This window comes from Podarcis muralis, chromosome 12 (assembly GCF_964188315.1).
Source record: "Podarcis muralis chromosome 12, rPodMur119.hap1.1, whole genome shotgun sequence".
Lineage (NCBI taxonomy): Eukaryota > Metazoa > Chordata > Lepidosauria > Squamata > Lacertidae > Podarcis > Podarcis muralis.
The window spans coordinates 1,348,367-1,370,190 of record NC_135666.1 but is presented as its reverse complement, the minus strand read 5'-3'; the positions used below and the strand labels follow the sequence as shown (position 1 = coordinate 1,370,190).

The 21,824-nt window shown below is 50.7% G+C and overlaps 1 protein-coding gene across 1 annotated transcript; it reads left to right on the top strand.

Moving 5' to 3' along the window:
• Positions 1–2: 2 nt before the first annotated feature.
• Positions 3–21,457, top strand: DRC11L (dynein regulatory complex subunit 11 like). The gene is made up of 15 exons (XM_028750334.2): positions 3–468; positions 1,101–1,172; positions 1,908–2,113; positions 3,369–3,453; positions 3,603–3,734; positions 4,147–4,222; positions 4,930–5,036; positions 5,154–5,252; positions 5,395–5,524; positions 13,862–13,969; positions 14,091–14,290; positions 16,698–16,784; positions 16,945–17,122; positions 17,848–18,086; positions 19,420–21,457. Exons 1-15 carry the CDS (start codon positions 295–297, stop codon positions 19,522–19,524), a joined length of 1,998 nt encoding a protein of 665 aa, XP_028606167.2. The 5' UTR covers positions 3–294; the 3' UTR covers positions 19,525–21,457.
• Positions 21,458–21,824: the final 367 nt, after the last annotated feature.

Here is a 21,824-nt window from a genome sequence, read left to right as displayed (position 1 = left end):
CGAAGGGCTCCTCCTGGCGCTGCCGGTGCCAGGCTGGGCTTGGACCCGAGGAGGAGGGGAGGGCGGGTCTGCAGGTTTTTCCTGGGGGGCGCCTGGCGCAGGGCCCAGACCGCGGGAGCTTTCTGCACTCGCTCACGCCCTGCCCGGCCGGGATCCTTGCCCTCCGGTTCCTGGAGGAGCCCGGCGTGGCGGCCAGCGGCGTCCGACGGCGCCCTGCGCTGGGGCTTCCCGTGGCGGGCGCTGGGGCCCCGTCTGAAAAGGGCTGCCCCCTTCCCCCAGCCTCCGCGGCCCAGCATGCCGCGGGAGGAGGCGGTGCGGCTGATCCAGATGGCCGAGCGGATGCGCCAAGGCCGCCTGCGCGCGCGCTTCATGTGGGAGATCCGGAGGGACGAGGAGCGCGAGAGGAAGGTGCGCGAGAGCGGCTTCTATGAGCCCAACCGAGACGTGGCCGCCATCACCATCCAGAAGGTGAGGGGGGGGGCATTGCCTCCAGGGAGGAGCGGGGGGGGGGCTGTTCCCCAAGGACCACAAGGCGAGGAACGCCCGTTCTGGTTGGAGGCTAGGACGGATCCTGGAGAGAGGCGGGGTGGTCTTTCGAGGCGAGGGGGCGCAGACATCCCTCTTCCCCAGCGCAAAGAGACAGGACTAGCCTCTCCTGCCTTACTCCGCCGCTCTCCAGCTGCGACTCAAGGCGCTGGCGCCGTCGGGGGTGTGGTGGTTATGTTGACACCAGCTTAATCAGAAGGCCGAAGTCATGAATGTAGCCGAGGGACGCGCGTTGATCCCCCAAACCCGCCTCGTCCCAAAGCTTTGCCGTCCGCTTTCCGCCCACCAACATATTGTAGAAAGGCGCCTTGAGGGCCTTTTTTGGGCGCGATGGCGCGCGGAGCCATGGCGAGGCGGGTGTCCTCTTGGGGGAGTCGAGTGTCAAACTGTGAGGCGCCTCATTGAACTGAGTTGTTCTTCGAAGTGGGCTTTCATAGGCTCGTGGTTGCCCCCCACCTCACGCCCCACGAGCCTGGGCGGATGAGCTCCTTGGTCAGTGCGGAGCGCAGTCCCGGGTGGGTCCCGATTCACGTCCCCTCTTCCTCTTCCTCCAGATCTGGAAAGGGTGCGTGCAGCGACGACTCATTAAACTATCCCGGCAGATGGAGATGGTCTTCCTTGGCATGGTGAGCGCGCGCCCCGCCTCCGGTGCCGGACTCTTGCCCTTGGCGCTACGGCCCTCCCGCCCCCTTTTTCCAAGCACCGCCGGCCGGCCGGCTTGGAGGGCGCGGCCCCGACGGGGCGGGACGAGGGGTCGCCACTGGGACCGCCTTCCCTTCCCGCCGGGGCCAGCTCGGCTCCTGCGCCGGGAGCGGCTTGGCCGAAGCACCGCAGGAGGGTTTCGAGGGCCGCCTCGGGGATGGCGCGGGCCTGGCGCAGGAGGGGAGGGACGGAGGGAGGGCGCGCGGCCTTGCTAACCCCGAGCTTCTCGCCCTGGCGCGGCCCGGGCAGCCCAAGGCGCGTCCGTCTCCTGCGCCAAGCGGGGGTCTCTCCGTGTCCCCCCCGTCCCGTTTCCGCCGGGGCTCTTCCCGCCTCCTCCCCCCCATTAGCGAGTGTTTAGTTCAGCGTTTTAAATAATTGTGTCCTCGGAATGATATTTAAAATCCATTTGGGGGGCAATGAGGCGGGAAAGTGCCTGGGCGCCGCGGCCGCTGCCGGGCAAGGAGGCGCCGCGCGCGCATATTACAAACTCATTACGGGGTAATTTACACGGCCGCGCTCGGCGCCCGCCTCCCATCTCGCCTAATGGCCTCGCCTGTGCCGTCGTATCTCTCCCTCCCTCCGGCTCGGCGTGGGGCTGGGGAGGGGGGAGGGAGAGGGAAGGTCGCCCCCCCCAGCTGCTCACTGCCCACCCCGCGCAGGAGCTGGAGCCGGAGCTGGCGGGCCCCACGCCGGCCATGATCCGGGCGCAGCTGGGCGAGGAGCTGCGCCGCATGCGCCAGGCGGACTACGAGGCCGAGTACCAAGTGGCGCTCGACAACATCCGCGACACCATCTACGAAGTGGAGGGGCCCAGCATGTGCGAGGCGCTCAAGGACCAGCTGCGCCAGTGGTTCATCGAGTGCCGGTGAGCAGCAGAGGGAGGGCAGGGCGGCCCAGGAGAGCCTCGAGGGGCCCCGGGAAACAGCGGGAGGCTCCTCGGGTCCAAGGCTGCAAGGAGCCGGTTAGTGCCAGTAGGAACAGTGGAAACCCGCAAGCAAAACATGAGCAGGAGAGGCAGTCTCTAGCCATTTCTAGCTCTCTAATCTAATCCTTTTTTAAAGCCATCCATAATAATAATAATAATAATAATAATAATAATAATAATAATAATAATAATAATAATCCCTTCTGACTGGATTGTTCCAGCCACTCTGGGCAGCTTCCAACTGTTAACGGAGAAATCTGAGGGCTCCCTTGGACAAAAACCAAGGACACCAGCCAGGAATACCAGAGCAAAACAGCAGTCAGGAGGCTTGGTCTTGATTGAAGACTGTCCGGACAGAACTCCTACCTGCCACAAGGTGGAACAAGATGGAAGCCCTGAACAAAAGAGAACCCAAACATTTATTAGCTGCTAATCCCCATGCTACATCACTCATACATCACGGTTACATCATGAAAGGGGAGGTCTGGTGGCAGGAATCTGAGCATCCTGGACCCTGCCCCATGGTTCTCCTTGCCCTCCACCAAACACCCATCAAGTGGAACAAAAGAGATCTTTACATTTCCCTGTTTCCCGGCTAAGTTAATCACACCCTTTTGTCTTCATCTGGGTTTGTTATTTCTGGAATGGCTACCTGTCTGGCACTCAGGTATCAGGATGCCAGGAATTATCACTCAGGCAGAGGGGCTGCTGAGGAGCTGAGCTCACAGGTCTATAGGAATTTCTGAAGTTTTCCCAGTGTGCCAGTACATAGATACTTTTATCAGTGAATTCTTACATTTGGTATCCTGCAGCAAAGGCCCTTTGAATAGACAGGAAGAAACAGTGATGAAGTGTTTTGTGGGGACAAATCACAAAAGTGATGCTGCTGGTTTTGGTAGTGGGCTCCATGTGTATGATATCTGTTGGAGGGGCATCCCCCCCCACCTATACATAAATTCCTGCAACAGAACATACAAAAAAACAATAAAACCATAAACCTTAAAAAGCTTCCCTGTGCAGTGCTGCCTTCAGATGTCTTCTAAAAGTCATCTCCTTGCCAGTGGATGGGAGGGCATTCCACAGGGTGGGGGCCACTACGGAGAAGGCCATTTGCTGGCCATAGGTGCAAGGGACGAGCTGGTTGGCTCCTCTCAGCGGACCATTGATGCTCACCCCCCCATTCTGCCTCCCACAGCGACCTGGTCGGCTCCTTCCCCGACTACCCTGATGAGCAGATGGGGGGCTGCACTGTCCTCTTTGCTCAGAAGACCCCTGAAGAGGTATTGGATGGAAGGGCTGAAGAGGGGAGGGGGCTTGCAGTGCCCCTCTGCCTTAAGGAGGAGCCTCCTGGAGGCTGCCACCCCCCCTAAGATACCCTCACTCCCCCCCAAGTCCATTCCTCTTGGAGTCACACGTATTCCCCCCGCAGGTGCAGAATGAGCTGGAGCTGGCAGAGCTGAAGGCAGAAAGCAAGAAGAAGGAGAAGAAGAAGGAGGAGAAAGACAAAGGGGAGAAGGCGAAAGGGAAGGAGAAGGAAAAAGGGAAGGAGAAAAAGAAAGCGGTGAGGAGTGTGTGTGTGTGTGGGGGGGTTCCCTGCCCTGGCTACACCACACCAGTGTGGTGTAGTGGTTAAGAGCGGTAGTCTGCTAATCTGGGGAACCGGGTTCGTGTCTCCGCTCCTCCACTTGCAGCTGCTGGGTGACCTTGGGCCAGTCACACTTCCTTGAAGTCTCTCAGCCCCACTCACCTCACAGAGTGTTTGTTGTGGGGGAGGAAGGGAAAGGAGAATGTTAGCCGCTTTGAGACTCCTTAAAGGGAGTGAAAGGCGGGATATCAAATCCAAACTCTTCTTCTTCTTCTTCTCTTGGAGTCCATCTGCTCCCTGGGAGGCCACAGCCCAGCCCACCTGTGCAGGGATGGGGTGGGGACACCTTAGGGGTCTGCTAACATGCTGGGTTTGAGGTTCTCCTCAGGAGGAAGATGAAGGCCTGCTGCTCCACCCCTCCAAGTTCCTGCCAACCATCAACCAGGGCTACCTGCGCTACACAGGTGAGGCAGGGCACAGGGGAGCCCAGTGTGGGAGGGAAGGGGTTGCAGGCAGGGGGCTCTTGGGCCACTTTGACAGGCAGAGCTGCCAGCAGTGGGTCAATGTAGGGTCCATTGCATGGGGGGGGGGGAGAGAGAAGGAGCCCACACAGTGCCAGATTAAACCTTGTGGAGGCCCCTAGGCAGTCAACATCTCAGGGCCCCCCTTGCAAATTATCTCCAAATACGCGCTTGATTTTACCAACCAACAATTGGATTACACAAAACAGACAGTATCTGTTTTGATCCTTTGTCTCGGGGCCCCTAAAAGGCGGGGCCCCACAGGCTGGTGCCTACTCTGCCCATTTGTAATCTGGCTCTGAGGCCACCCCATGGGGACAAGCGGGCATCGTGGACACTCTAGGAGCTCCACACCCTGCCAAGGATGGCAGAGCACCCCACTCCAGACATGGCTAGGTGTTGGGCCAATCACAAGACCCCTGCATTGTTGGGGGTTGGACTAGATGACTCTTAGGGGCCCCTTCCAAATATGCAGTCCCATCACTGAGCCCCAGACGTCCCTCCACGGTGCCTTCTGGCCCAGACCTCCTGTCCTCAAGCGGGCACTGACCGCAGCCATCATGGGAAGCTGGGCAGGGCTGCTGGGCGCAGCGAGGGCTGGGGGTGGGCAGCACGGGGACATCAGCACTGCCTGCCCCCCCCCCCCCCAGGCTGCTGGAGTGACCAGGATGAGGCCATCAACTTTGAGCAGCGCTACCAGGAGGACCTGATCAAGGTGGACAAGCGGAAGGAGGTGGAGGAGGAGATTCGGTTGCAGGTGGGTGCCCAGGTGGAGGGGCCGGCCCTTGTCCTCAAAATTCCAGGGGCCACAGAAGCTGGGCCCCTGCAGCCCTTTTCTGAGGCCCCCTCCCCTCCTCTCCCTTCCCCTGCTCAGGTGGATGAGCTGATGCGAGAGGAGCTTCAGCAGCTCAAGCTGGCCATTGACCAGGAAGTAGCGAGGCCGGTCAAGGCCAAGGCCAAGAAGAGTGCCAAGGTCAGTGCATGGGGGGCGGGGAAGCCTTTTATCCAAGGAGCATCCCCTGGGGGGGGATGAAGGAGGAGCCTGTCCTTCTGCCCCCCATTCACCTGCCCAGAGCTGCAGAACAACTTTCTCTGACCTTTTTTTTTTGGAGCAGAAAAAGGGGAAGAAAGGGAAAAAGGAGAAGGACCTGACACCAGACAGGACCCTCGAATCCCTCTATGAGGAGCTTGTGCGCGAGGGCATCATTAAGAAGCCACAGAAGGTGCATCTGGCCGATTACACAGGTGAGTCATCTTGCCTTCCACCCTGTCTTTATTTCTCCATGGAACTCAAGGTGGCATCCATGGTTCTCCCTCTCTGCCTTTAATCCTCACAACTGTGGCATGTGAAACACAAGAGCAGTCAAGTGCAACCTTCCTAGAGTGAACATGTTTACACATGGGGAGGAATGTTTGTCCAGCCAGAAGGTCAACTTCCTGTTTCCTTCTGGGCTGGGACAGACTTCCTCTGCATGTGACTAGAGGTGGGTGTGGCCTCACCTGTGCAGGTAATGACAAAAGCACAGGGCAGGGTAGCCATCTCTCTCTCCTTGACTACATGCATTGAAGAAGCAACATCTGCTTAGCCAAAGATGCTCTCTTGGCCTCTAGCCAAGAGAGGACAAAGGGACTGTCTCCTTACGAGATAGTTTCCAGGTACAGTGGTACCTTGGGTTACATACGCTTCAGGTTACATATGCTTCAGGTTACAGACTCCGCTAACCCAGAAATAGTATCTCAGATTAAGAACTTTGCTTCAGGATGAGAACAGAAATCGTGCTCCAGCAGCACGGCAACAGCGGGAGGCCCCATTAGCTAAAGTGGTGCTTCAGGTTAAGAACAGTTTCAGGTTAAGAACGGACCTCTGGAACCAATTAGGTACTTAACCCGAGGTACCACTGTATATGTTACTTTTCTAAGCTAAGTCTGTTTTCTGGGATCCAATTGTGAACAGAATGTGAGTAAACTTTTTTTATACTTTTATAGAAGACTGTGTTGTGTCTTATCTTTTATGAGGGAATAAGGGGGAAACACCAGAACAGTTATTCTAGAGGCTTTAGTGAGCCTGAGCAAACGCATCCACTGCAAGTTTTAAAAGGGGAATGTTACTCTGCTAAATTGTGAAACTTGTTAACACAAGTTGGAAAGGCTATAATCAAACAATATATCCTCTCCTGCATCCCTGAACATTCCCACAACAACAACCCTGTGAGGTTGGTTAGTTCAAGAAGCAGCAAGCCGCCCAAGGTCTCCCAGGGAACTTCATGGCCGAGGGGGAATTGAACCCTGGTCTCTCCCAGGTCCTAGTCCCACACTCTAACCCAGGCATAGGCAAACTTGGCCCTCCAGATGTTTTGGGACTACAACTCCCATCATCCCTAGGTAACAGGACCAGTGGTCAGGGATGATGAAAATTGTAGTCTCAAAACATCTAGAGGGCCAAGTTGGCCTATGCCTGCTCTAACCATTACACCATCTCTTGGACATAAGATACAACAGAGCAGCTCCTCCTCCTCCTCTCCTTTGCTCTGCTGCCATTTCCTCAGCTGGTCTCCCTCTGGGGGGATATGAGCAAAATCCCCTTTATTCCACCTCAGCCATGGAATGGTGCCACTGGGCATGTACAGAGAACCGTTGCTCACAATCTGCAACCGTTGCTCACAATCTGCCATAGAGTGGTAGGGCTGGAAGGAACCTCCTGGGGGGCTGCTGGGTCCAACCACCACCAACGCGAATAGCGGGGCCTGTTTGCCTGACCACAAATGTCCCACCAAACCAGCCTGCCAGAGAGGGGGGGGGACTGACAATCCAGAATGCGGCAGCTGGACTGGGGACTGGGAGCAGCCGCTGAGACCATATAACACCGGTCCTGAAAGGTCCTACATTGGCTCCTAGGACGTTTCCAAGCACAATTCAAAGTGTTGGTGCTGACCTTTAAAGCCCTCGGCCCAGGACTTCCGGAGGCGGCGCGAAACTGTAATGGCGGTCCTCTTCGTTCTCTGAAGAGGGGCTCCGCGGAAAAGGGTCGCACGCTGCGGCATAGCGGCGACCCACTAAGAAAAACCACGGGTAGAGTGAGCCCGTGGCCATGGGACTCGGCGGGCACCAGAAGCGACCCCGAAAACGCAGAAGGAACCCCGTAAGGGGCTCCGGAGTGTTGAAGGAGTTGCGGTGCTGTGAGTTCATCGCTCTTTCCGCGGAAGCGAAGCCGCGTGGCTGTTACTGATGAGCGCCGACCTTTCTTCCTGAAAACATCAGGCTGCAATCAACATACCCGTGAGTAAGGGGCATTAATTCGGAAACTAAATTGTTGAATTTGGCTAAAAACGGGAGACGAGAAAAAGGAAGTCCGTCTCCCGACCTTGCTAGCAAGATCAAAGCAAAGACTTTGAGAAGCGGGAAGCGCTTTAAAAGGGAGCTGTCAAAGTTGGGGCTTTCGTGCGTTCATGGACTTGGCTTCTAAAAGGAAAAGAATAGAACCTTTTTTAAGCTAAAAGGATTTTAAATTGGAGCTATCTTCTTGCTGTGGATTACAAAAGACAAAGAGCCAGATCGCTGGGCTGCCAGACAGGAGTGAACTGTCAAACTGCGGAAACTGTTACTGTGTTACTTTTGAGCATAATAGACTGGATTTGACACTGTTGCAGACACCTTTCTTGAAACTTTGTTAATCTTAAAAAGAGCTCTGGGGAACCTCTCTTTTGCTCCGGGACTATAGAGCTTTTGGACTGGGACTATAGGGACTTTAAATGGTGGAAAAACTTCCTTCTTTTTTCTGAACTCTGGTGGCACTCCCCCTAGAGGATTTTGGAATTATAAAAGCCTGGGAACTGCTTTTTATTTTGACTTTCTCTCTACTGATTGTTTACAAACTGGATCTGCCTTTCCCATGGGACAATAGTTAAGTTGACCTTGAACATTGACAGATGTGGAATGAGCGGCACAGGAAGAACAAGAGCAGCTAAAGCCAAGGAAGCAAAGGAAAAAGAAAAAGAAAAAAAGCCTGGGCAACTGGTACAAACAACTTTGATCCAAGGACGTAGATCATCGGTCCCAGCCGTACTGGTACCACAAAAGGCGGAAGCTGAAAAGTTTGCAGAGGAAGATATGGCAGCAGGAGGATCCGAAGCAGTTTTGAAACAAATTTTGGAACAACTGTCAACTTTGAACCAAAAGGTGGACAATCAATCTTTAAAAATAGACCAAGCTACATCCTCGATTCAGAAATTGACGGAGCAGGTTTCCCAGCATACACAAGCAATTGGAAACCTACAAGGAGCAACAGCTGAAAATCGTCAACTAGCTGGGGAAGCCACTCAAAAAGCTGAGCAAGCGATAAAGGAGGTCGAGGAGATCAAGGGAGAAGTCAAGCCTCTGCGCAAACAGATTGGTGAACAACAAGCCTATCTGTCAATGGTGGAATTGAAAAACTGTGAGAACAACCTCAGACTTAGAGCGATTCCAGAACTGGAACAAGGAGATTTGAGTGGTTATCTGACAACAGAATTTTCCAAATTCTGGGGTTTAAAAGAGGACACAGACTTCAAAATTGTATCGGCATTCAGACTGGGAAGACTGGTAAGGAAGGACAGATCCAGGGACTGTTTGATAATTTTGAGAACAAGAGAGGAGAGAGACAAGATATTAGGCCTTCACTTTAAAAATTCACTTGAAATACAGGGTAAAAGGGCCGAGATCTACAGAGATATACCGAAGCAACTATTGGACCTTAGAGCGGCCTACACAGAACTGGCAAAACTGTTGAGACAAAACGGAATTCCTTATAGGTGGGAATTTCCACAAGGACTATCTTTCACCTATAAAGAAAAGAAGGTCAAAATCAAATCGACAGAAGACCAGCAAAAGTTCCTACACGAACACGGAGAAGACCTCCAAAAAGGAGCCCTAGCAGCTTGGCCGATACCGGGCCTAACATCTGGAGCTGGACCATCGCCCATACCCTCGGGAGCAGAAGAAAGGAAGGAGACCCCACAATAGGACCAACAAATTAGTACAGGATGTCTCTGCAGCTATTAAGTTGGAATATAAATGGTGGAAATTCCCCAGAAAAAAGAAGGAAAATATTTCACATCTTGAAAAAAGAACATTTGGACATTATTTGTTTGCAAGAAACCCATGTGACTAGGCTCCACAGGAAAGTACTAATTAACAAAAGATTGGGCCAGGAATTTATTTCATCTGACAGAGTCAAGAAAAGAGGAGTGGTAATCTACGCAAAGGAGAGCCTTTCACCGAAATTTTTATTTAAAGATGAACAAGGAAGAATCTTGGCGATCGAAATTCAGACACAGGGAGAAAAATTCCTGATATTAGGAATATATGCACCCAACGACGGGAAATCGGAATTTTTTAATAAGCTGCATGAGACTATGCTGGACTATTTGGATTATTCCAACATCATTATGATGGGAGACATGAATGGGGTGGTATCTACAAATATGGATAAGTCACAAAACCAAAATTTGTCAAAAGATGGCAGACTGCCTAAAACCTTTTTTGAACTTACTGACAATATGGACTTGATTGACATATGGAGGACAAAGAACCCCTTAGGTAAAGAAGGAACTTTCTTTTCTGAGGCCCACCTGTCATGGACAAGGATCAACCAAATCTGGACAACTAGAGGGCTGGCACCTAAGACTAGAAAAGTGGAAATCTGCCCCAAAACCTGCTCCGACCATAACGCCTTGAAAGTGGAATTGAGACTTACTCCAACCGGTTCCTTCAGATGGAAGATGAATGACACCTTACTAAGAGATCAGGAGGTGGTGAAGAAGGCCAAAAAAACCTTAATAGATTATTTTGAAATAAATTTGAATACTACGGTAGAAAAAAGAACTATCTGGGACGCAAGTAAAGCAGTTATGAGAGGGTTTCTGATACAACAAAATACGATCAAGAAAAAACTCTGGAATGGAAAAAAGGAGAAGATTTTGGAGAAGATAAGAGAAGGAGAGAAAAAATTGAGAATTAATCCAAAATCGAAGGAGGTGCTGAGAGAAATTAAATTCCATCAAGCACAATATTCGAAATTGATAAACCAAGAGGTTGAATGGAAAATTAAACAAATGAAGCAAAAATCGTTTGAATCAGCAAATAAATGTGGAAAGCTGCTGGCATGGCAGTTGAAAAAGAGACAAAAACTGAATACAGTTACAAATCTAGAGATTGAAGGGAGAATTGTTCAGAAACCGGAAGAAATTAGAAAGTGTTTCCAGAGATACTTCAAAGAACTTTATGCACAGGGGCCACAGAAAGAGTTTGAGATAGACCGATTTTTAAAAACCAATGGACTACCAAAAGTAACTCAGGAGAAGAGAACAATCCTGAACTGTAAAATAACGCAACAGGAAATTGAAGGTGCCATTCAGAATATGCAACTAGGCAAATCTCCAGGCCCGGATGGACTTACCTCCAAATACTATAAGACTTTGAAAGACTACTTGACACAACCTCTGATGGAGGTATGCAACCAGATTATGGAGGGGAAGAAGGCACCGGAGTCGTGGAAAGAAGCCTTTATCACATTGATTCCAAAAGTGGAAACTGAAAAGACTCAACTTAAGAACTACCGTCCCATCTCACTCCTAAATGTGGATTACAAAATTTTTGCAGACATTCTGGCAAGTAGACTTAAAAAAGTTTTGAATGAAGTAATTCACAAAGATCAGGCCGGCTTTCTCCCTGGTAGGCACTTGTTTGATAACACTAGGAACATTATTGATATTTTGGAACTTTTACAAACAAATATCAACACGAGAGCAGTGTTAATTTTCATTGATGCGGAGAAGGCCTTTGACAACATTTCTTGGATGTTTATGAAGAAGAACTTGGAAGGGATGGGAGTGGGACGGGGGTTTGAAAATGGTATAGAAGCAATTTATTCAGAGCAAAAAGCCAAATTGATAGTGAACAATGTGGTGACAGAGGAGTTCAAAATTGAAAAAGGGACACGACAGGGGTGCCCACTATCCCCTCTTTTATTTATTTCAGTACTGGAGGTCCTTCTGAACATGATTAGGGAGGACCGGCTGGTGCAAGGTATACAGGTCGGAGTGAAACAATATAAATTGAAAGCATTTGCAGATGACTTGGTTTTAACATTACAGGAGCCAGTATCTAGTACAAAAAGAGTTCTAGAACTGATTCATGAATTTGGTCGGGTGGCGGGATTTAAGCTAAACAAGCAAAAGACCAAGGTTTTGGCTAAAAATTTGACACACACAGAAACAGATGGGTTCCAGAAAGAAACAGAACTAAGTGTTGTTAAAAAAGTGAAATACTTAGGGGTTCATTTGACTGCCAAAAATTTGAATTTATTCAAGGACAATTACGAAAAATGTTGGTCGGAAATTAAGAAGGATTTGGAAATTTGGTCAAGATTGAAACTTTCCTTGTTGGGTAGAATTGCAGCTATAAAGATGAATGTATTGCCGAAAATGCTATTTTTGTTTCAGGCCCTACAGATCGTGGACAGAGTGGAATGTTTTGGAAAGTGGCAGAAGGATATATCTAAGTTTGTCTGGCAGGGCAAAAAGCCCCGAATAAAGTTTAAAATACTAACTGATTCGAAAGAAAGAGGGGGGTTTGCCCTGCCGGACATGAGGTTGTACTATGAATCTGCAGCCTTCTGCTGGTTGAAGGATTGGTTTTTGCTGGAGAACACTGATGTCCTGGATCTGGAAGGGTTTGATAATGCTTTTGGTTGGCATGCATATTTGTGGTACGACAAGGTTAAAGCTCATAAACTTTTTAAAAACCATATTGTCAGAAGAGCAATTTTCGCGGTCTGGTTAAAATATAAAGACTTACTGGAGAGCAAGACCCCGAGGTGGCTATCACCGGTAGAGGCCAAGGCTAGAAAAAGACCCAATATGGAGGCCTACTGGCCAAAATATTGGGAAATAATTGAAAAAACTGGAGACAATTGGAGGCTGCAGAGCCAAGACAAGTTAAAAGATAAGGTGCGGGACTGGTTACACTATGCTCAAATTCAAGAGGTGTTTAAAATAGATAAAAAAGTTGGTTTCCAAGTGGAAAAATCGAAATTAGAGACAGAATTGTTAGAACCAAAAACTAAGATATTATCGAAAATGTATAATTTGCTGCTTAAGTGGAATACACAGGATGAGACAGTTAAATCTGCCATGATAAAATGGGCACAGGATATTGGACACAACATTATGTTTGAAGACTGGGAAAGGTTATGGAACACCGGTATGAAGTTTATGGCATGTAATACCTTGAAAGAAAATGATATACCGGTGGTACATGACCCCAGTCAAGTTAGCTAAGATATACCATCTGTCTGATAATAAATGTTGGAAATGTAAGGAGGCAGAAGGGACATTCTTTCACCTTTGGTGGACCTGCCCAAAAGTTAAAGCCTACTGGGAAATGATTCATAATGAGTTAAAAAAGGTATTTAGGTATACCTTCCCTAAGAAACCAGAGGCCTTCCTATTGGGCATGGTGGACCAGAGGGTGTCAAAGAAGGACAGAACTTTGTTTATGTATGCTACCACAGCAGCAAGAATTCTTTTTGCAAAGCACTGGAAGACTCAAGATCTACCTACGTTGGAGGAGTGGCAGACGCAGTTGATGGACTATATGCAACTAGCTGAAATGACTGGCAGAATCCGAGATCTGGGAGAGGAAACAATGGAAGAGGACTGGAAAAAATTTAAGGACTATTTGCAAAAACATTATAAGTTGTATGAATGTTAAGAAATATGCACGATTAGGAAATTTTTGCTTTAGTAACTTGATTAGGTAAACTGAAAATTAAGACAAGAAAAAAGAGGTGGTAATATGAATCAACTTTATTATGTTAATTTTAAATGTACAAAGTTTGGGATATGAGATTGTGAATTCGGAAACATAATAACTGAAAGATACAGTAAGTTAAGAAACAAGGTAACAAATTGCTGAAACTTTTATTGCAAAGAACGCAGGGTCTGGAGGATGTGGGGAAGTCCACCTGGAATACTGAAAAAACTATTGAAAGTTGAACAGAAATAACCTTTTTTTTGTTTTTTATTACTTCTTTTTGTATTTGTTTCTTGCACTTTCTTATTGTTATCTTGTGTTTATGAACCTAAGAAAAGAAACTCAATAAAAAATATTTATAAAAAAAAATAAAGCCCTCGGCCCAGTACACCTGAAGGAGGGTCTCCACCCCCATCGTTCTACCCGGACGCTGAGTGCCTTCTGGCGGTTCCCTCCTTGCGAGAAGCCAAGCTACAGGGAACCAGACGGAGGGTCTTCTCAGTGGTGGCGCCTGCCCTGTGGAACGCCCTCCCTTCAGATGTCAAGGAAATAAGCAACTATCTGACTTTTAGAAGACATCTGAAGGGAGCCCTGTTTAGGGAGGTTTTTAATGACTGTTTTACTATGCTTTTATATATGCTGTAAGCCCCTCAGAGTGGCTGGGACAACCTAGTCAGATGTGTGGGGTACACAGCATATATTGTTGTTGTTGTTGTTGTTGTTGTTGTTGTTGTTGTTGTTGTTGTTACTTGCTGAGGGCCTGTTCCTCTCGCCTCCCCTTTTCCACACCAGGTGACTTCTGCTACCTGGGCACCTACCTCCGCCAGCAGGAGATCGAGCCAATCCCCTCCACTTTGGACGTGCGCCAGAACATTGCCCTGTATGCTGTCCTGCGTCTGGGTAGGGCTGCAGCCAGACCCCCATCCCATAATGTGCCCCGGGTGTTGCTTCCAGACCATTGCCCTGGGTCTTGCCCTCTTCCTCTGGGTGTGGAGACCCCCTTTCTCGCCTCCCCCCGCAGGCTCTCAGGCTGTGCATGAGATGGCCCCCCTGGTGAAGTCCCTCCTCCTGGCCGGTCCAGGGGGGACTGGGAAGAAGATGCTGGTCCACGCCGTGTGCACAGAGACAGGCGCCAACCTTTTTGACCTCTCCCCAAGGAACCTGGTTGGGAAGTACCCAGGCAAGGCCGGCCTTCAGATGATGATCCACCTGGTGTTCAAGGTATGGCCTGGCAGGGAGGGAGGGGGCAAGCTCCAGCAGAGGCGGTTTTAGGGGAACGGGGATGGGCCATCAAATTATGGGATCGCACAGGGCGCTGGGGAAATCTGAGAATCCAAAGTCCTCCGCTGGATCCTGGCATTGTACCTGGCGAGGGTCGCTATAGGGCTGGCTAGAAGGAAGAAGGGGAGCAAGGAAGATTTATTTATTTATCTCATAAAACCTATACACTGCTTGATAGGTGTTTGTTTTTTCAAAAAACACACCTCATGTGGAAATGTTGTGGATAGTAGGAGAGGATATATTGATTAAATATTATCCTTCCTCACGCAACGCTAATGAGCTAGTAGCAGGGCACATTCCCTTGTACATAGCAGGAAGCGAGTTGATGGATTCGTTGGAATCATATAAGTTGAGCAATCCAGTCTGGCTTGTCCAGATGGGATTGTTCCTGGTAAATTTCCCCTTTAGTTCCCTCTTAAAAACAATACAGTGGTACCTTGGGTTACAGACTCCGCTAACCTGAAAGTAGTACCTTGGGTTAAGAAGTTTACCTCAGGATGAGAACAGAAATTGAGCGGAGGCAGTGCAGTGGCAGCGGGAGACCCCATTAGCTAAAGTGGTACTTCAGGTTTGTGGGAATGTTCAGGGATGCAGGAGAGGATATGTTGTCTGATTATAGCCTTTCCAACTTGTGTTAACAAGTTCACAGTTTAGCAGAGTAACATTCCCCTTTTTAAACTCGCAGTGGATGCGTTTGCTCAGGCTCGCTAAAGCCTCTATAATAACTGTTCTGATATTTTCTCCTTATTCCCTCATAAAAGATAAGACACGACACAGTCTTCTATAAAAGTATAAAAAGAGTTTATTCACATTCTGTTCACAATCGGATCCCAGAAGGCAGACTTAGCTTAGAAAAGTAACATACACCTGGAAACTATCCCATAAAGAGACAGCTGGAGGCCAAGAGAGCATCTTTGACTAAGCGGATGTTGCTTCTTCAATGCATGTAGTCAAAAAGAGAGAGAGATGGCTGCCCTGCCCTGTGCTTTTGTCATTACCTGCACAGGTGAGGCCACGCCCACCTCTAGTCACATGCAGAGGAAGTCTGTCCCAGCCCAGAAGGAAACAGGAAGTTTACCTGCTGGCTGGACAAACATTCCTCCCCACGTGTAAATATGTTCACTCTAGGAATGTTGTACTTGACTGCTCTTGTGTTTCACATCCCACAAGGTTAAGAACGATTTCAGGTTAAGAAGGGACCTCCGGAATAAATTAAGTTTGTAACCAGAGGTACCACAGTAATGACACGACAGTCTTCTTTTAAAAGTAACCGTAAAGTTTACTTGCATTCAGATCACAGTATTGTCCTGAAGGCAGACTTTAGCTTGTAGTTACAGGTACATGTGTAGAGAAAAGAAGTCTGAGGTGGGCCTGAGCATTAATTAAGCCTTGTGGCTTCCATCCTCTGTGAGGATGAGCCAAGTGCTGGTGGCTAAGAGCCAGCAGAAGATGGCAAAAGAGCAGCAAAAGAGGAAGATGATTGGTCCTTTTGTAGGGTCTCCCAGGGTCACGCCCATCTACCTGGTCACATGGGGAGGATGCTCCAGAGCAGGTGTGACAGGAAGTCCTCCTGGCTGGAGCAACATTTCCCTGTGTGTACACTCTAGGAAGACACGGGTGGTGCTGTGGGTTAAACCACAGAGCCTAGAGCTTGCTGATCAGAAGGTCGGCGGTTCGAATCCCTGCGACTGGGTGAGCTCCTGTTGCTCGGTCCCTGCTCCTGCCAACCTAGCAGTTCCAAAGCATGTCAAAGTGCAAGTAGATAAATAGGTACCGCTCCAGCGGGAAGGTAAACGGCGTTTCCGTGCGCTGCTCTGGTTCGCCAGAAGTGGCTTAGTCATGCTGGCCACATGACCCAGAAGGTGCACACCGGCTCCCTCGGCCAGTAAAGCGAGATGAGCGCTGCAACCCCAGAGTCGGCCACGACTGGACCTGATGGTCAGGGGTCCCTTTAGCTTTACCTTTTACACTCTAGGAAACAGGAAATGTTGTGTTTGACTGCTTCAGTGAATGATACATCCCACACCTCAAAGGGGTTTGCAAAAAGATGAGCCTCAGCCCCTTCATGTGCCCCTCTAGCAAAACACAAATGGTTGCTTTTGGCTGCAGCAAAGACCCACACAACCCTCCTCCATCTGGCCAACTTCTAAACGGAGCCTTGGTGGTGCCCCAGGGCTCTGCCGTGGCCTTCCTCTCTGGAGATGGAGCGATGCAGCAGTAGTTTGGGAGCAGCTGCACCAACCCCACCCCACGCCCCCAGCCTCACCTTGCAGACCTTCTGGTCCTAAAGGCGGGGTCGCTTTCCAGCAGCTGCCCACAGCTCTTTTTTGTGCCCCATGTTCTGCAGGTGGCCCGTCTGCTGCAGCCATCCGTCATCTGGGTGGGGGACACAGAGAAGACCTTTTACAAGAAGGTCCCCAAAGAGGAGAAGGAGGTGAGTGAGGTGGGACAACAATAGCCTTGATGTCCCATAACCTGGAAAAAAGCAGGCTGAAGCTGGCTGGGGGGTCACCCCTATCTACTTCCCTGGTGGAGAGGCTCACTGCCATCTTTCTCCCTGGCCTGGGGCTGATGGGGTGGCTGCTGCCCCACAGCACGACCCCAAGCGGCTGAAGAAGGACCTGCCCAAGGCGTTGAACCTGCTGAAGGCTGAGGACCGCGTCCTCCTGATGGGAACGTCCAACCAGCCCTACCTGGCCGACATCAAGGGCCTCTGCAAGACCTATGAGAGGATCCTCCTCATCCACCGTCCAGACTATGCCTCACGCTACGGTGAGGAGAGGGGCTGGGGCTGGAGTGGGGGCACAGGGTGTGTTTTGGGAAGGATCCAAACACTCAGCCGGTCTCCGGGAGGCAGGAGCTGTGTTAAATTCCAGGAACAAATCCTGAACTGCTGGGATGTTGCTTCTTCCTGCCTTGACTGACCTTTGGGGTGGAAAATGACCCCCAAGCAGGATCTTTCATGGGGCTTAAGGACCCCACTAAGGAGGACAGAGGGTAGAGGATGCAAGTCATGGGTGGCCGTGGTCTTCTGAATCATGGACCTGTCATTGCACAGCAGCCCCTTCAGGTCAGGGAAGTTCAGGGAAGTTTTCAATGTGTGACTTTTTAATGTATTTTTAATCTTTGTTGGAAGCCGCCTAGAGTGGCTGGGGAGGCCCAGACAGATGGGTGGGGTACAAATAATAAATTATTATTATTATTGCTATTATTTATTATTATTATGTGGGTCACCCTTGCTGATTCCAGCATCCTTCTGGTCAGAGCTTCCAGAACAGTTCAGCCAAGCCACCCATAGCCGTTTTCGGTTTATACATTTTGTAAAATATATACACCGCATGCTTGTTTAAAGAAGCATCAAAGCGGTAGATAGGATACTAGAAAAAAATTGCAGGGAACTATCAAGGAGTTCCGCTCGCTGCATCAGTCCAGGCACCGGGGGCTGAGGCCGCGAGACAGAAGGGGGCCTGACAGACCCCCTTCCCCCCTTTCCCCAGTGACGTGGAAGCGGCTGGTCGAGAGGCACGGCGGGGTCGTCACCAGCACCCTGGACCTCAGTGCGCTGGCGAAGGTGTCAGACGGCTACAGCCAGGGCAGCATGGCTGAGGCAGTGAAGTCCGTGCTGAGCGAGAGGCGCCTCCTGCAGCTCCCCAAAAGGCCGCTGAACGCCGGGGAGCTCCTTCAGATGCTGGCCAGGGCAGACCCCATCTACCCCGCGGAAGAGGCCATGCTCAGGGTGCGTAGCCTGTCCTGCCCCCGCCCCTAGGTGGCCTCTGGTGCCCCCTGCTGGGTGGCTGGCCTCGCCCTGAGGCTCCGGGAGAGAAACCCACCAGCCTCTTCCCCTCCCCTTGTGCTGTGGCCACCCTTTGGGCTGGGGGTGGCCAGACGAGCCCCGTCCCCCCAGTGGAATGGGGTCTGAACTCGGAGCTCAGACATGCAGATGAGCGGGAAAAGAGAAGGGAGCACTAGAAAGAGAGGGAGCCCAGGCAGGTAGGAGAGTATATAGCTCTGTGCTCCCCCTGTCAGGGCAAAGTGGGGGCTCTCTCTAGCAAGTTTACAGGGAAACTCTATGAGCTTCAGCTCCTATCTAGCAAAACAAGACTTGTTGCTGTGACTGCGTTTTAAACACAGGAGCCAACTCCTGAGGGCTGAGGGGTCTTCACACACCCCAATGAAATATTTGAGGGGGCCGGGACCCCCCAAAGTTGATGGGCATTGCCATTCAAATGGTGTGCATGCACCATGTCATGTGATTGATTATGTAGGGCAGTGCTTATCTCCCCCCCCCTGCAATATTTTATTCAAGTTGGCACCCCTGGTTTTAAATATCCCACAAGCATTGGGCCTGTAACACAGAAACATGGAATTGAATGAAATATTTATTGCTAAAAGCTATAAGCTGTTGCAATTGGTCGCAGTGCCTAAAATACAAATAATTAATTTAAAACGGAACAGCAACAGCAGCAAAGCAAACACAGAGAAATGCGAAAATCACACCTGCATAAGTTAAGCTCCCCACGTCTCACACTCGCCCTTGTGATACTTGCCTTGGTGCCTAGCGCTCAACTTACTTGCAGCCAAGGCAAATTTTAGAGCCTGTGCAGTACGAAATACATTATTGCCAGCCAACAAGATAGAGATTTGCTCAAGGGGAGGTTGGCTGGGGAGAGAGCAAAGGATGTAATCAAGTAATTTTTGTCTAGGCGGAGTGGTGTCCAAACATTTTTTTTTAGGATTTTACCCCAGGAAATAAACTGCCACAGTGGCGGGATTAAATTGACCAGCAGGCCGGATTAGACCCCCCCCCCAAATGGACTTTGGACATGCCTGGTCTAGGGGATGTATATAAAGAGCATCGTAACAAATAGTGTGTAGAGTTGGGCCCAGTCCCCTGCAAGGCAGGAATAGGCAGCTGGGATCGAACCTGCAGCCTTGGCCTTAGCAGCACCAGCCTCTAACCCACTGAGCTATTGTTCCACCTGCTCTTTCTCTGAGCCCCGCCTTCCTCCACCCCCTTGGGCAGGATCCCTTTCCTGAAAGTTTCCCGCCTTCTGGGCCTCCTCCTGCAGGATTGGTACAGCAAGACCCCCCTGGGCAAGAAGAAGATGCTGGCCGAACAGGAGAAGCTCAGGGCAGCCGATGCGAAAGACAAGAAGAAGAAGAAGAAGAAATAGGAGGGGAGGGGAGGGGAGGGGAGGTGGAAGCAGACACTTTGCAGCTGCAGCATAAATGAGTTACGTGCAAAGGCTGGCATGGCGCACGTGTGTGGGGAAGTGGGTGTCTGCGACCCCTAGGTGTGCTCCCGGGAATCATGGAATCGTGGCATTGGAAGGGTCCCCCAAAGCGCATCTAGTCCAACCCCTGTCATGCAGGAATCTCAACTGAAGCATCCATGACAGTTGGCCATCCAGCCTCTGCTTAAAAACCTCCCAAGGCAGGACAGTGTGCGCAGGGGTCATGGGAGACACGTATGGGTGCAGGATGAGGCCTGGACAACCTATCATTGGTAGGGAACTCAGCCCACAGGAGGACTGGCTTGCTTCTGGGCAGGTGGGCTTCATGGTCCAAAGTGGTGAACCGGGCCTACTGACCACAAGGAGTCCTGGAGGCCAAGGGGCGTCAGTTCAGGGAGCTTGAGGGACAGGGGCTGCCCCACACTGGGAGGTCAGGTCTGATGCCTCTCCCTGGCCTTGGACCTCTCCAGAGTTAGGCCTGCAGGACCCCAGAGCTGGAGCTGCTCTTCATCCTTGCTCAGGCCAGACTGATTTGGAAGCTACGTGAAATAGCACTGGGCAGCCCCCTGCCCCCCAGGAGAGTGATCTGGGGCTGACCCTTGAGCCACATCCAGCCCCTGACCTAGTTTGGGGACCTTCCAATTCCATCCATTTGGTGGGGAGTCAGGCACAGGGCAATCTGGGGCTGCCTCAGCCCCACCCAGGCAAATCAGCCCGAATCTGCCCCACTCAGTTTGTACTCTGTAATCTGGCTGGATCCGGTGCGCAGCCTAAGCATTTAGCCATCTCCTGGGGGCTGGGGAGGCACCAGTCTTGTACTCTGAGAAATTGGCTCTGCAGGGGGGAAGTGGCAAAACTGTCTGGGGGTTGAAGTACTGTGTATTGTGATGCCGTTTGGGGTCAAGCAGGGCTCTTAAGCAGCGGGGGGGGGGGCTGCCTACAGAGAGCAGGTCCTCCTCAAGTAGAACATAGAATCTTGGAATGGTAGAGCTGGAAGGGACCTTGAGGGTCATCTAGTCCAGCCCCCTGCAATGCAGGACTCTCTTGCCCAGTGGGGTTTGGACCCACCACCCTGAGATTCAGAGTCTCGTGCGCTCCTTGGAGCAAGCCAGAAGGCGAGTGGCTCTTGACTTGACTTGTCGCAGCCGCATGCAGAGAGAAGCTATAATCATAGAGTGAGAAAACAACCAAGTTGCTTGTTGCAGTGTGGTGTAGTGGTTAGAGCACTGGACTAGGGCACAGGAGAGAGCAGGGATCAAATCCCCCAGTAAAACATGAAGCTCACTGGCTGACCCTGGGCGAGTCACTCAGCCTAACCTACCTCACAGGGTTGTTGTGGGGATTAAATGAGGAGGGGGAGAGCCATGTGTGCCACCTTCAGGTCCCTGGAGGGAAAGGTGGGATAGAAATGTAATAAGCCAATTTGGAGAAGGAAGTTTCTGGGACTAGCCTAACCAGCTGATCTGGTGGCCCTGAGAAATAGAGAGAGAGAGAGAAAGAAAGAAAGAGGGTCAGGCTAAGAGGTTGAAGATACAGGGATTGTCTGGAGGCCCCTAACTCTCTCTCTCTTAACACGCCTCTTCTGCAAACTGAGTCGCACCCAAAATGCCAACCTCTTTCCCCCAGGCTGGAGAAGCAGTTGTGCCACTTTTCAAAAAAGGAGACTGAAATGTTGGGGGAACTTTTGAGGAAAGTGCAGCAGTGCTAGTGGAACGAAAGGGGGGTGGACTTGGGAGTGTGTTAAAGGGCACCAGCCGAAGCGCCTGCCAAAAAACTTTGCAGAATTGTCCTGCCTGGAGCTCTGGGTGTCCTCTTGCTTCAATCTATTGTGTGCTTGATTGGAAATAAAAGACATGGATGTCCTTAAATAGAACATAGACTCAGTGGTTTCCTTTTGTATCTGAGGACCGCCCGCCCCCCTCGGCAGAAGGAGATGGCAGGTCCCTAAGAGAATGATGATGATGATGGTGATAATTAATAATAATAAATTTATTATTTATACCCCACCCATCTGGCTGGGTTGCCCCCACCACTCTGGGCGGCTCCCAACAGAAAATTAAAAGCACAACAAAACATCAAACATTAAAAACTTCCCTAAATAGGGCTGCCTTCAGATGTCTTCTAAAATTCAGATAGTTGTTTATTTCCTTGACAACTGATGGGAGGGCGTTCCACAGGGCGGATGCCACTACTGAGAAGGCCCTCTGCCTGGTTCCCTGTAACTTGGCTTCTCGCAGAGA

Coding starts and splice junctions, on each gene's coding strand:
- DRC11L (XM_028750334.2), top strand. CDS start 295: ATGCCGCGGGAGGAGGCGGTGCGGCTGATCCAGATGGCCGAGCGGATG. Junction 2,114..3,368: donor CAGTGGTTCATCGAGTGCCG/GTGAGCAGCAGA, acceptor TGCCTCCCACAG/CGACCTGGTCGGCTCCTTCC. Junction 17,123..17,847: donor AGACTATGCCTCACGCTACG/GTGAGGAGAGGG, acceptor CCCTTTCCCCAG/TGACGTGGAAGCGGCTGGTC.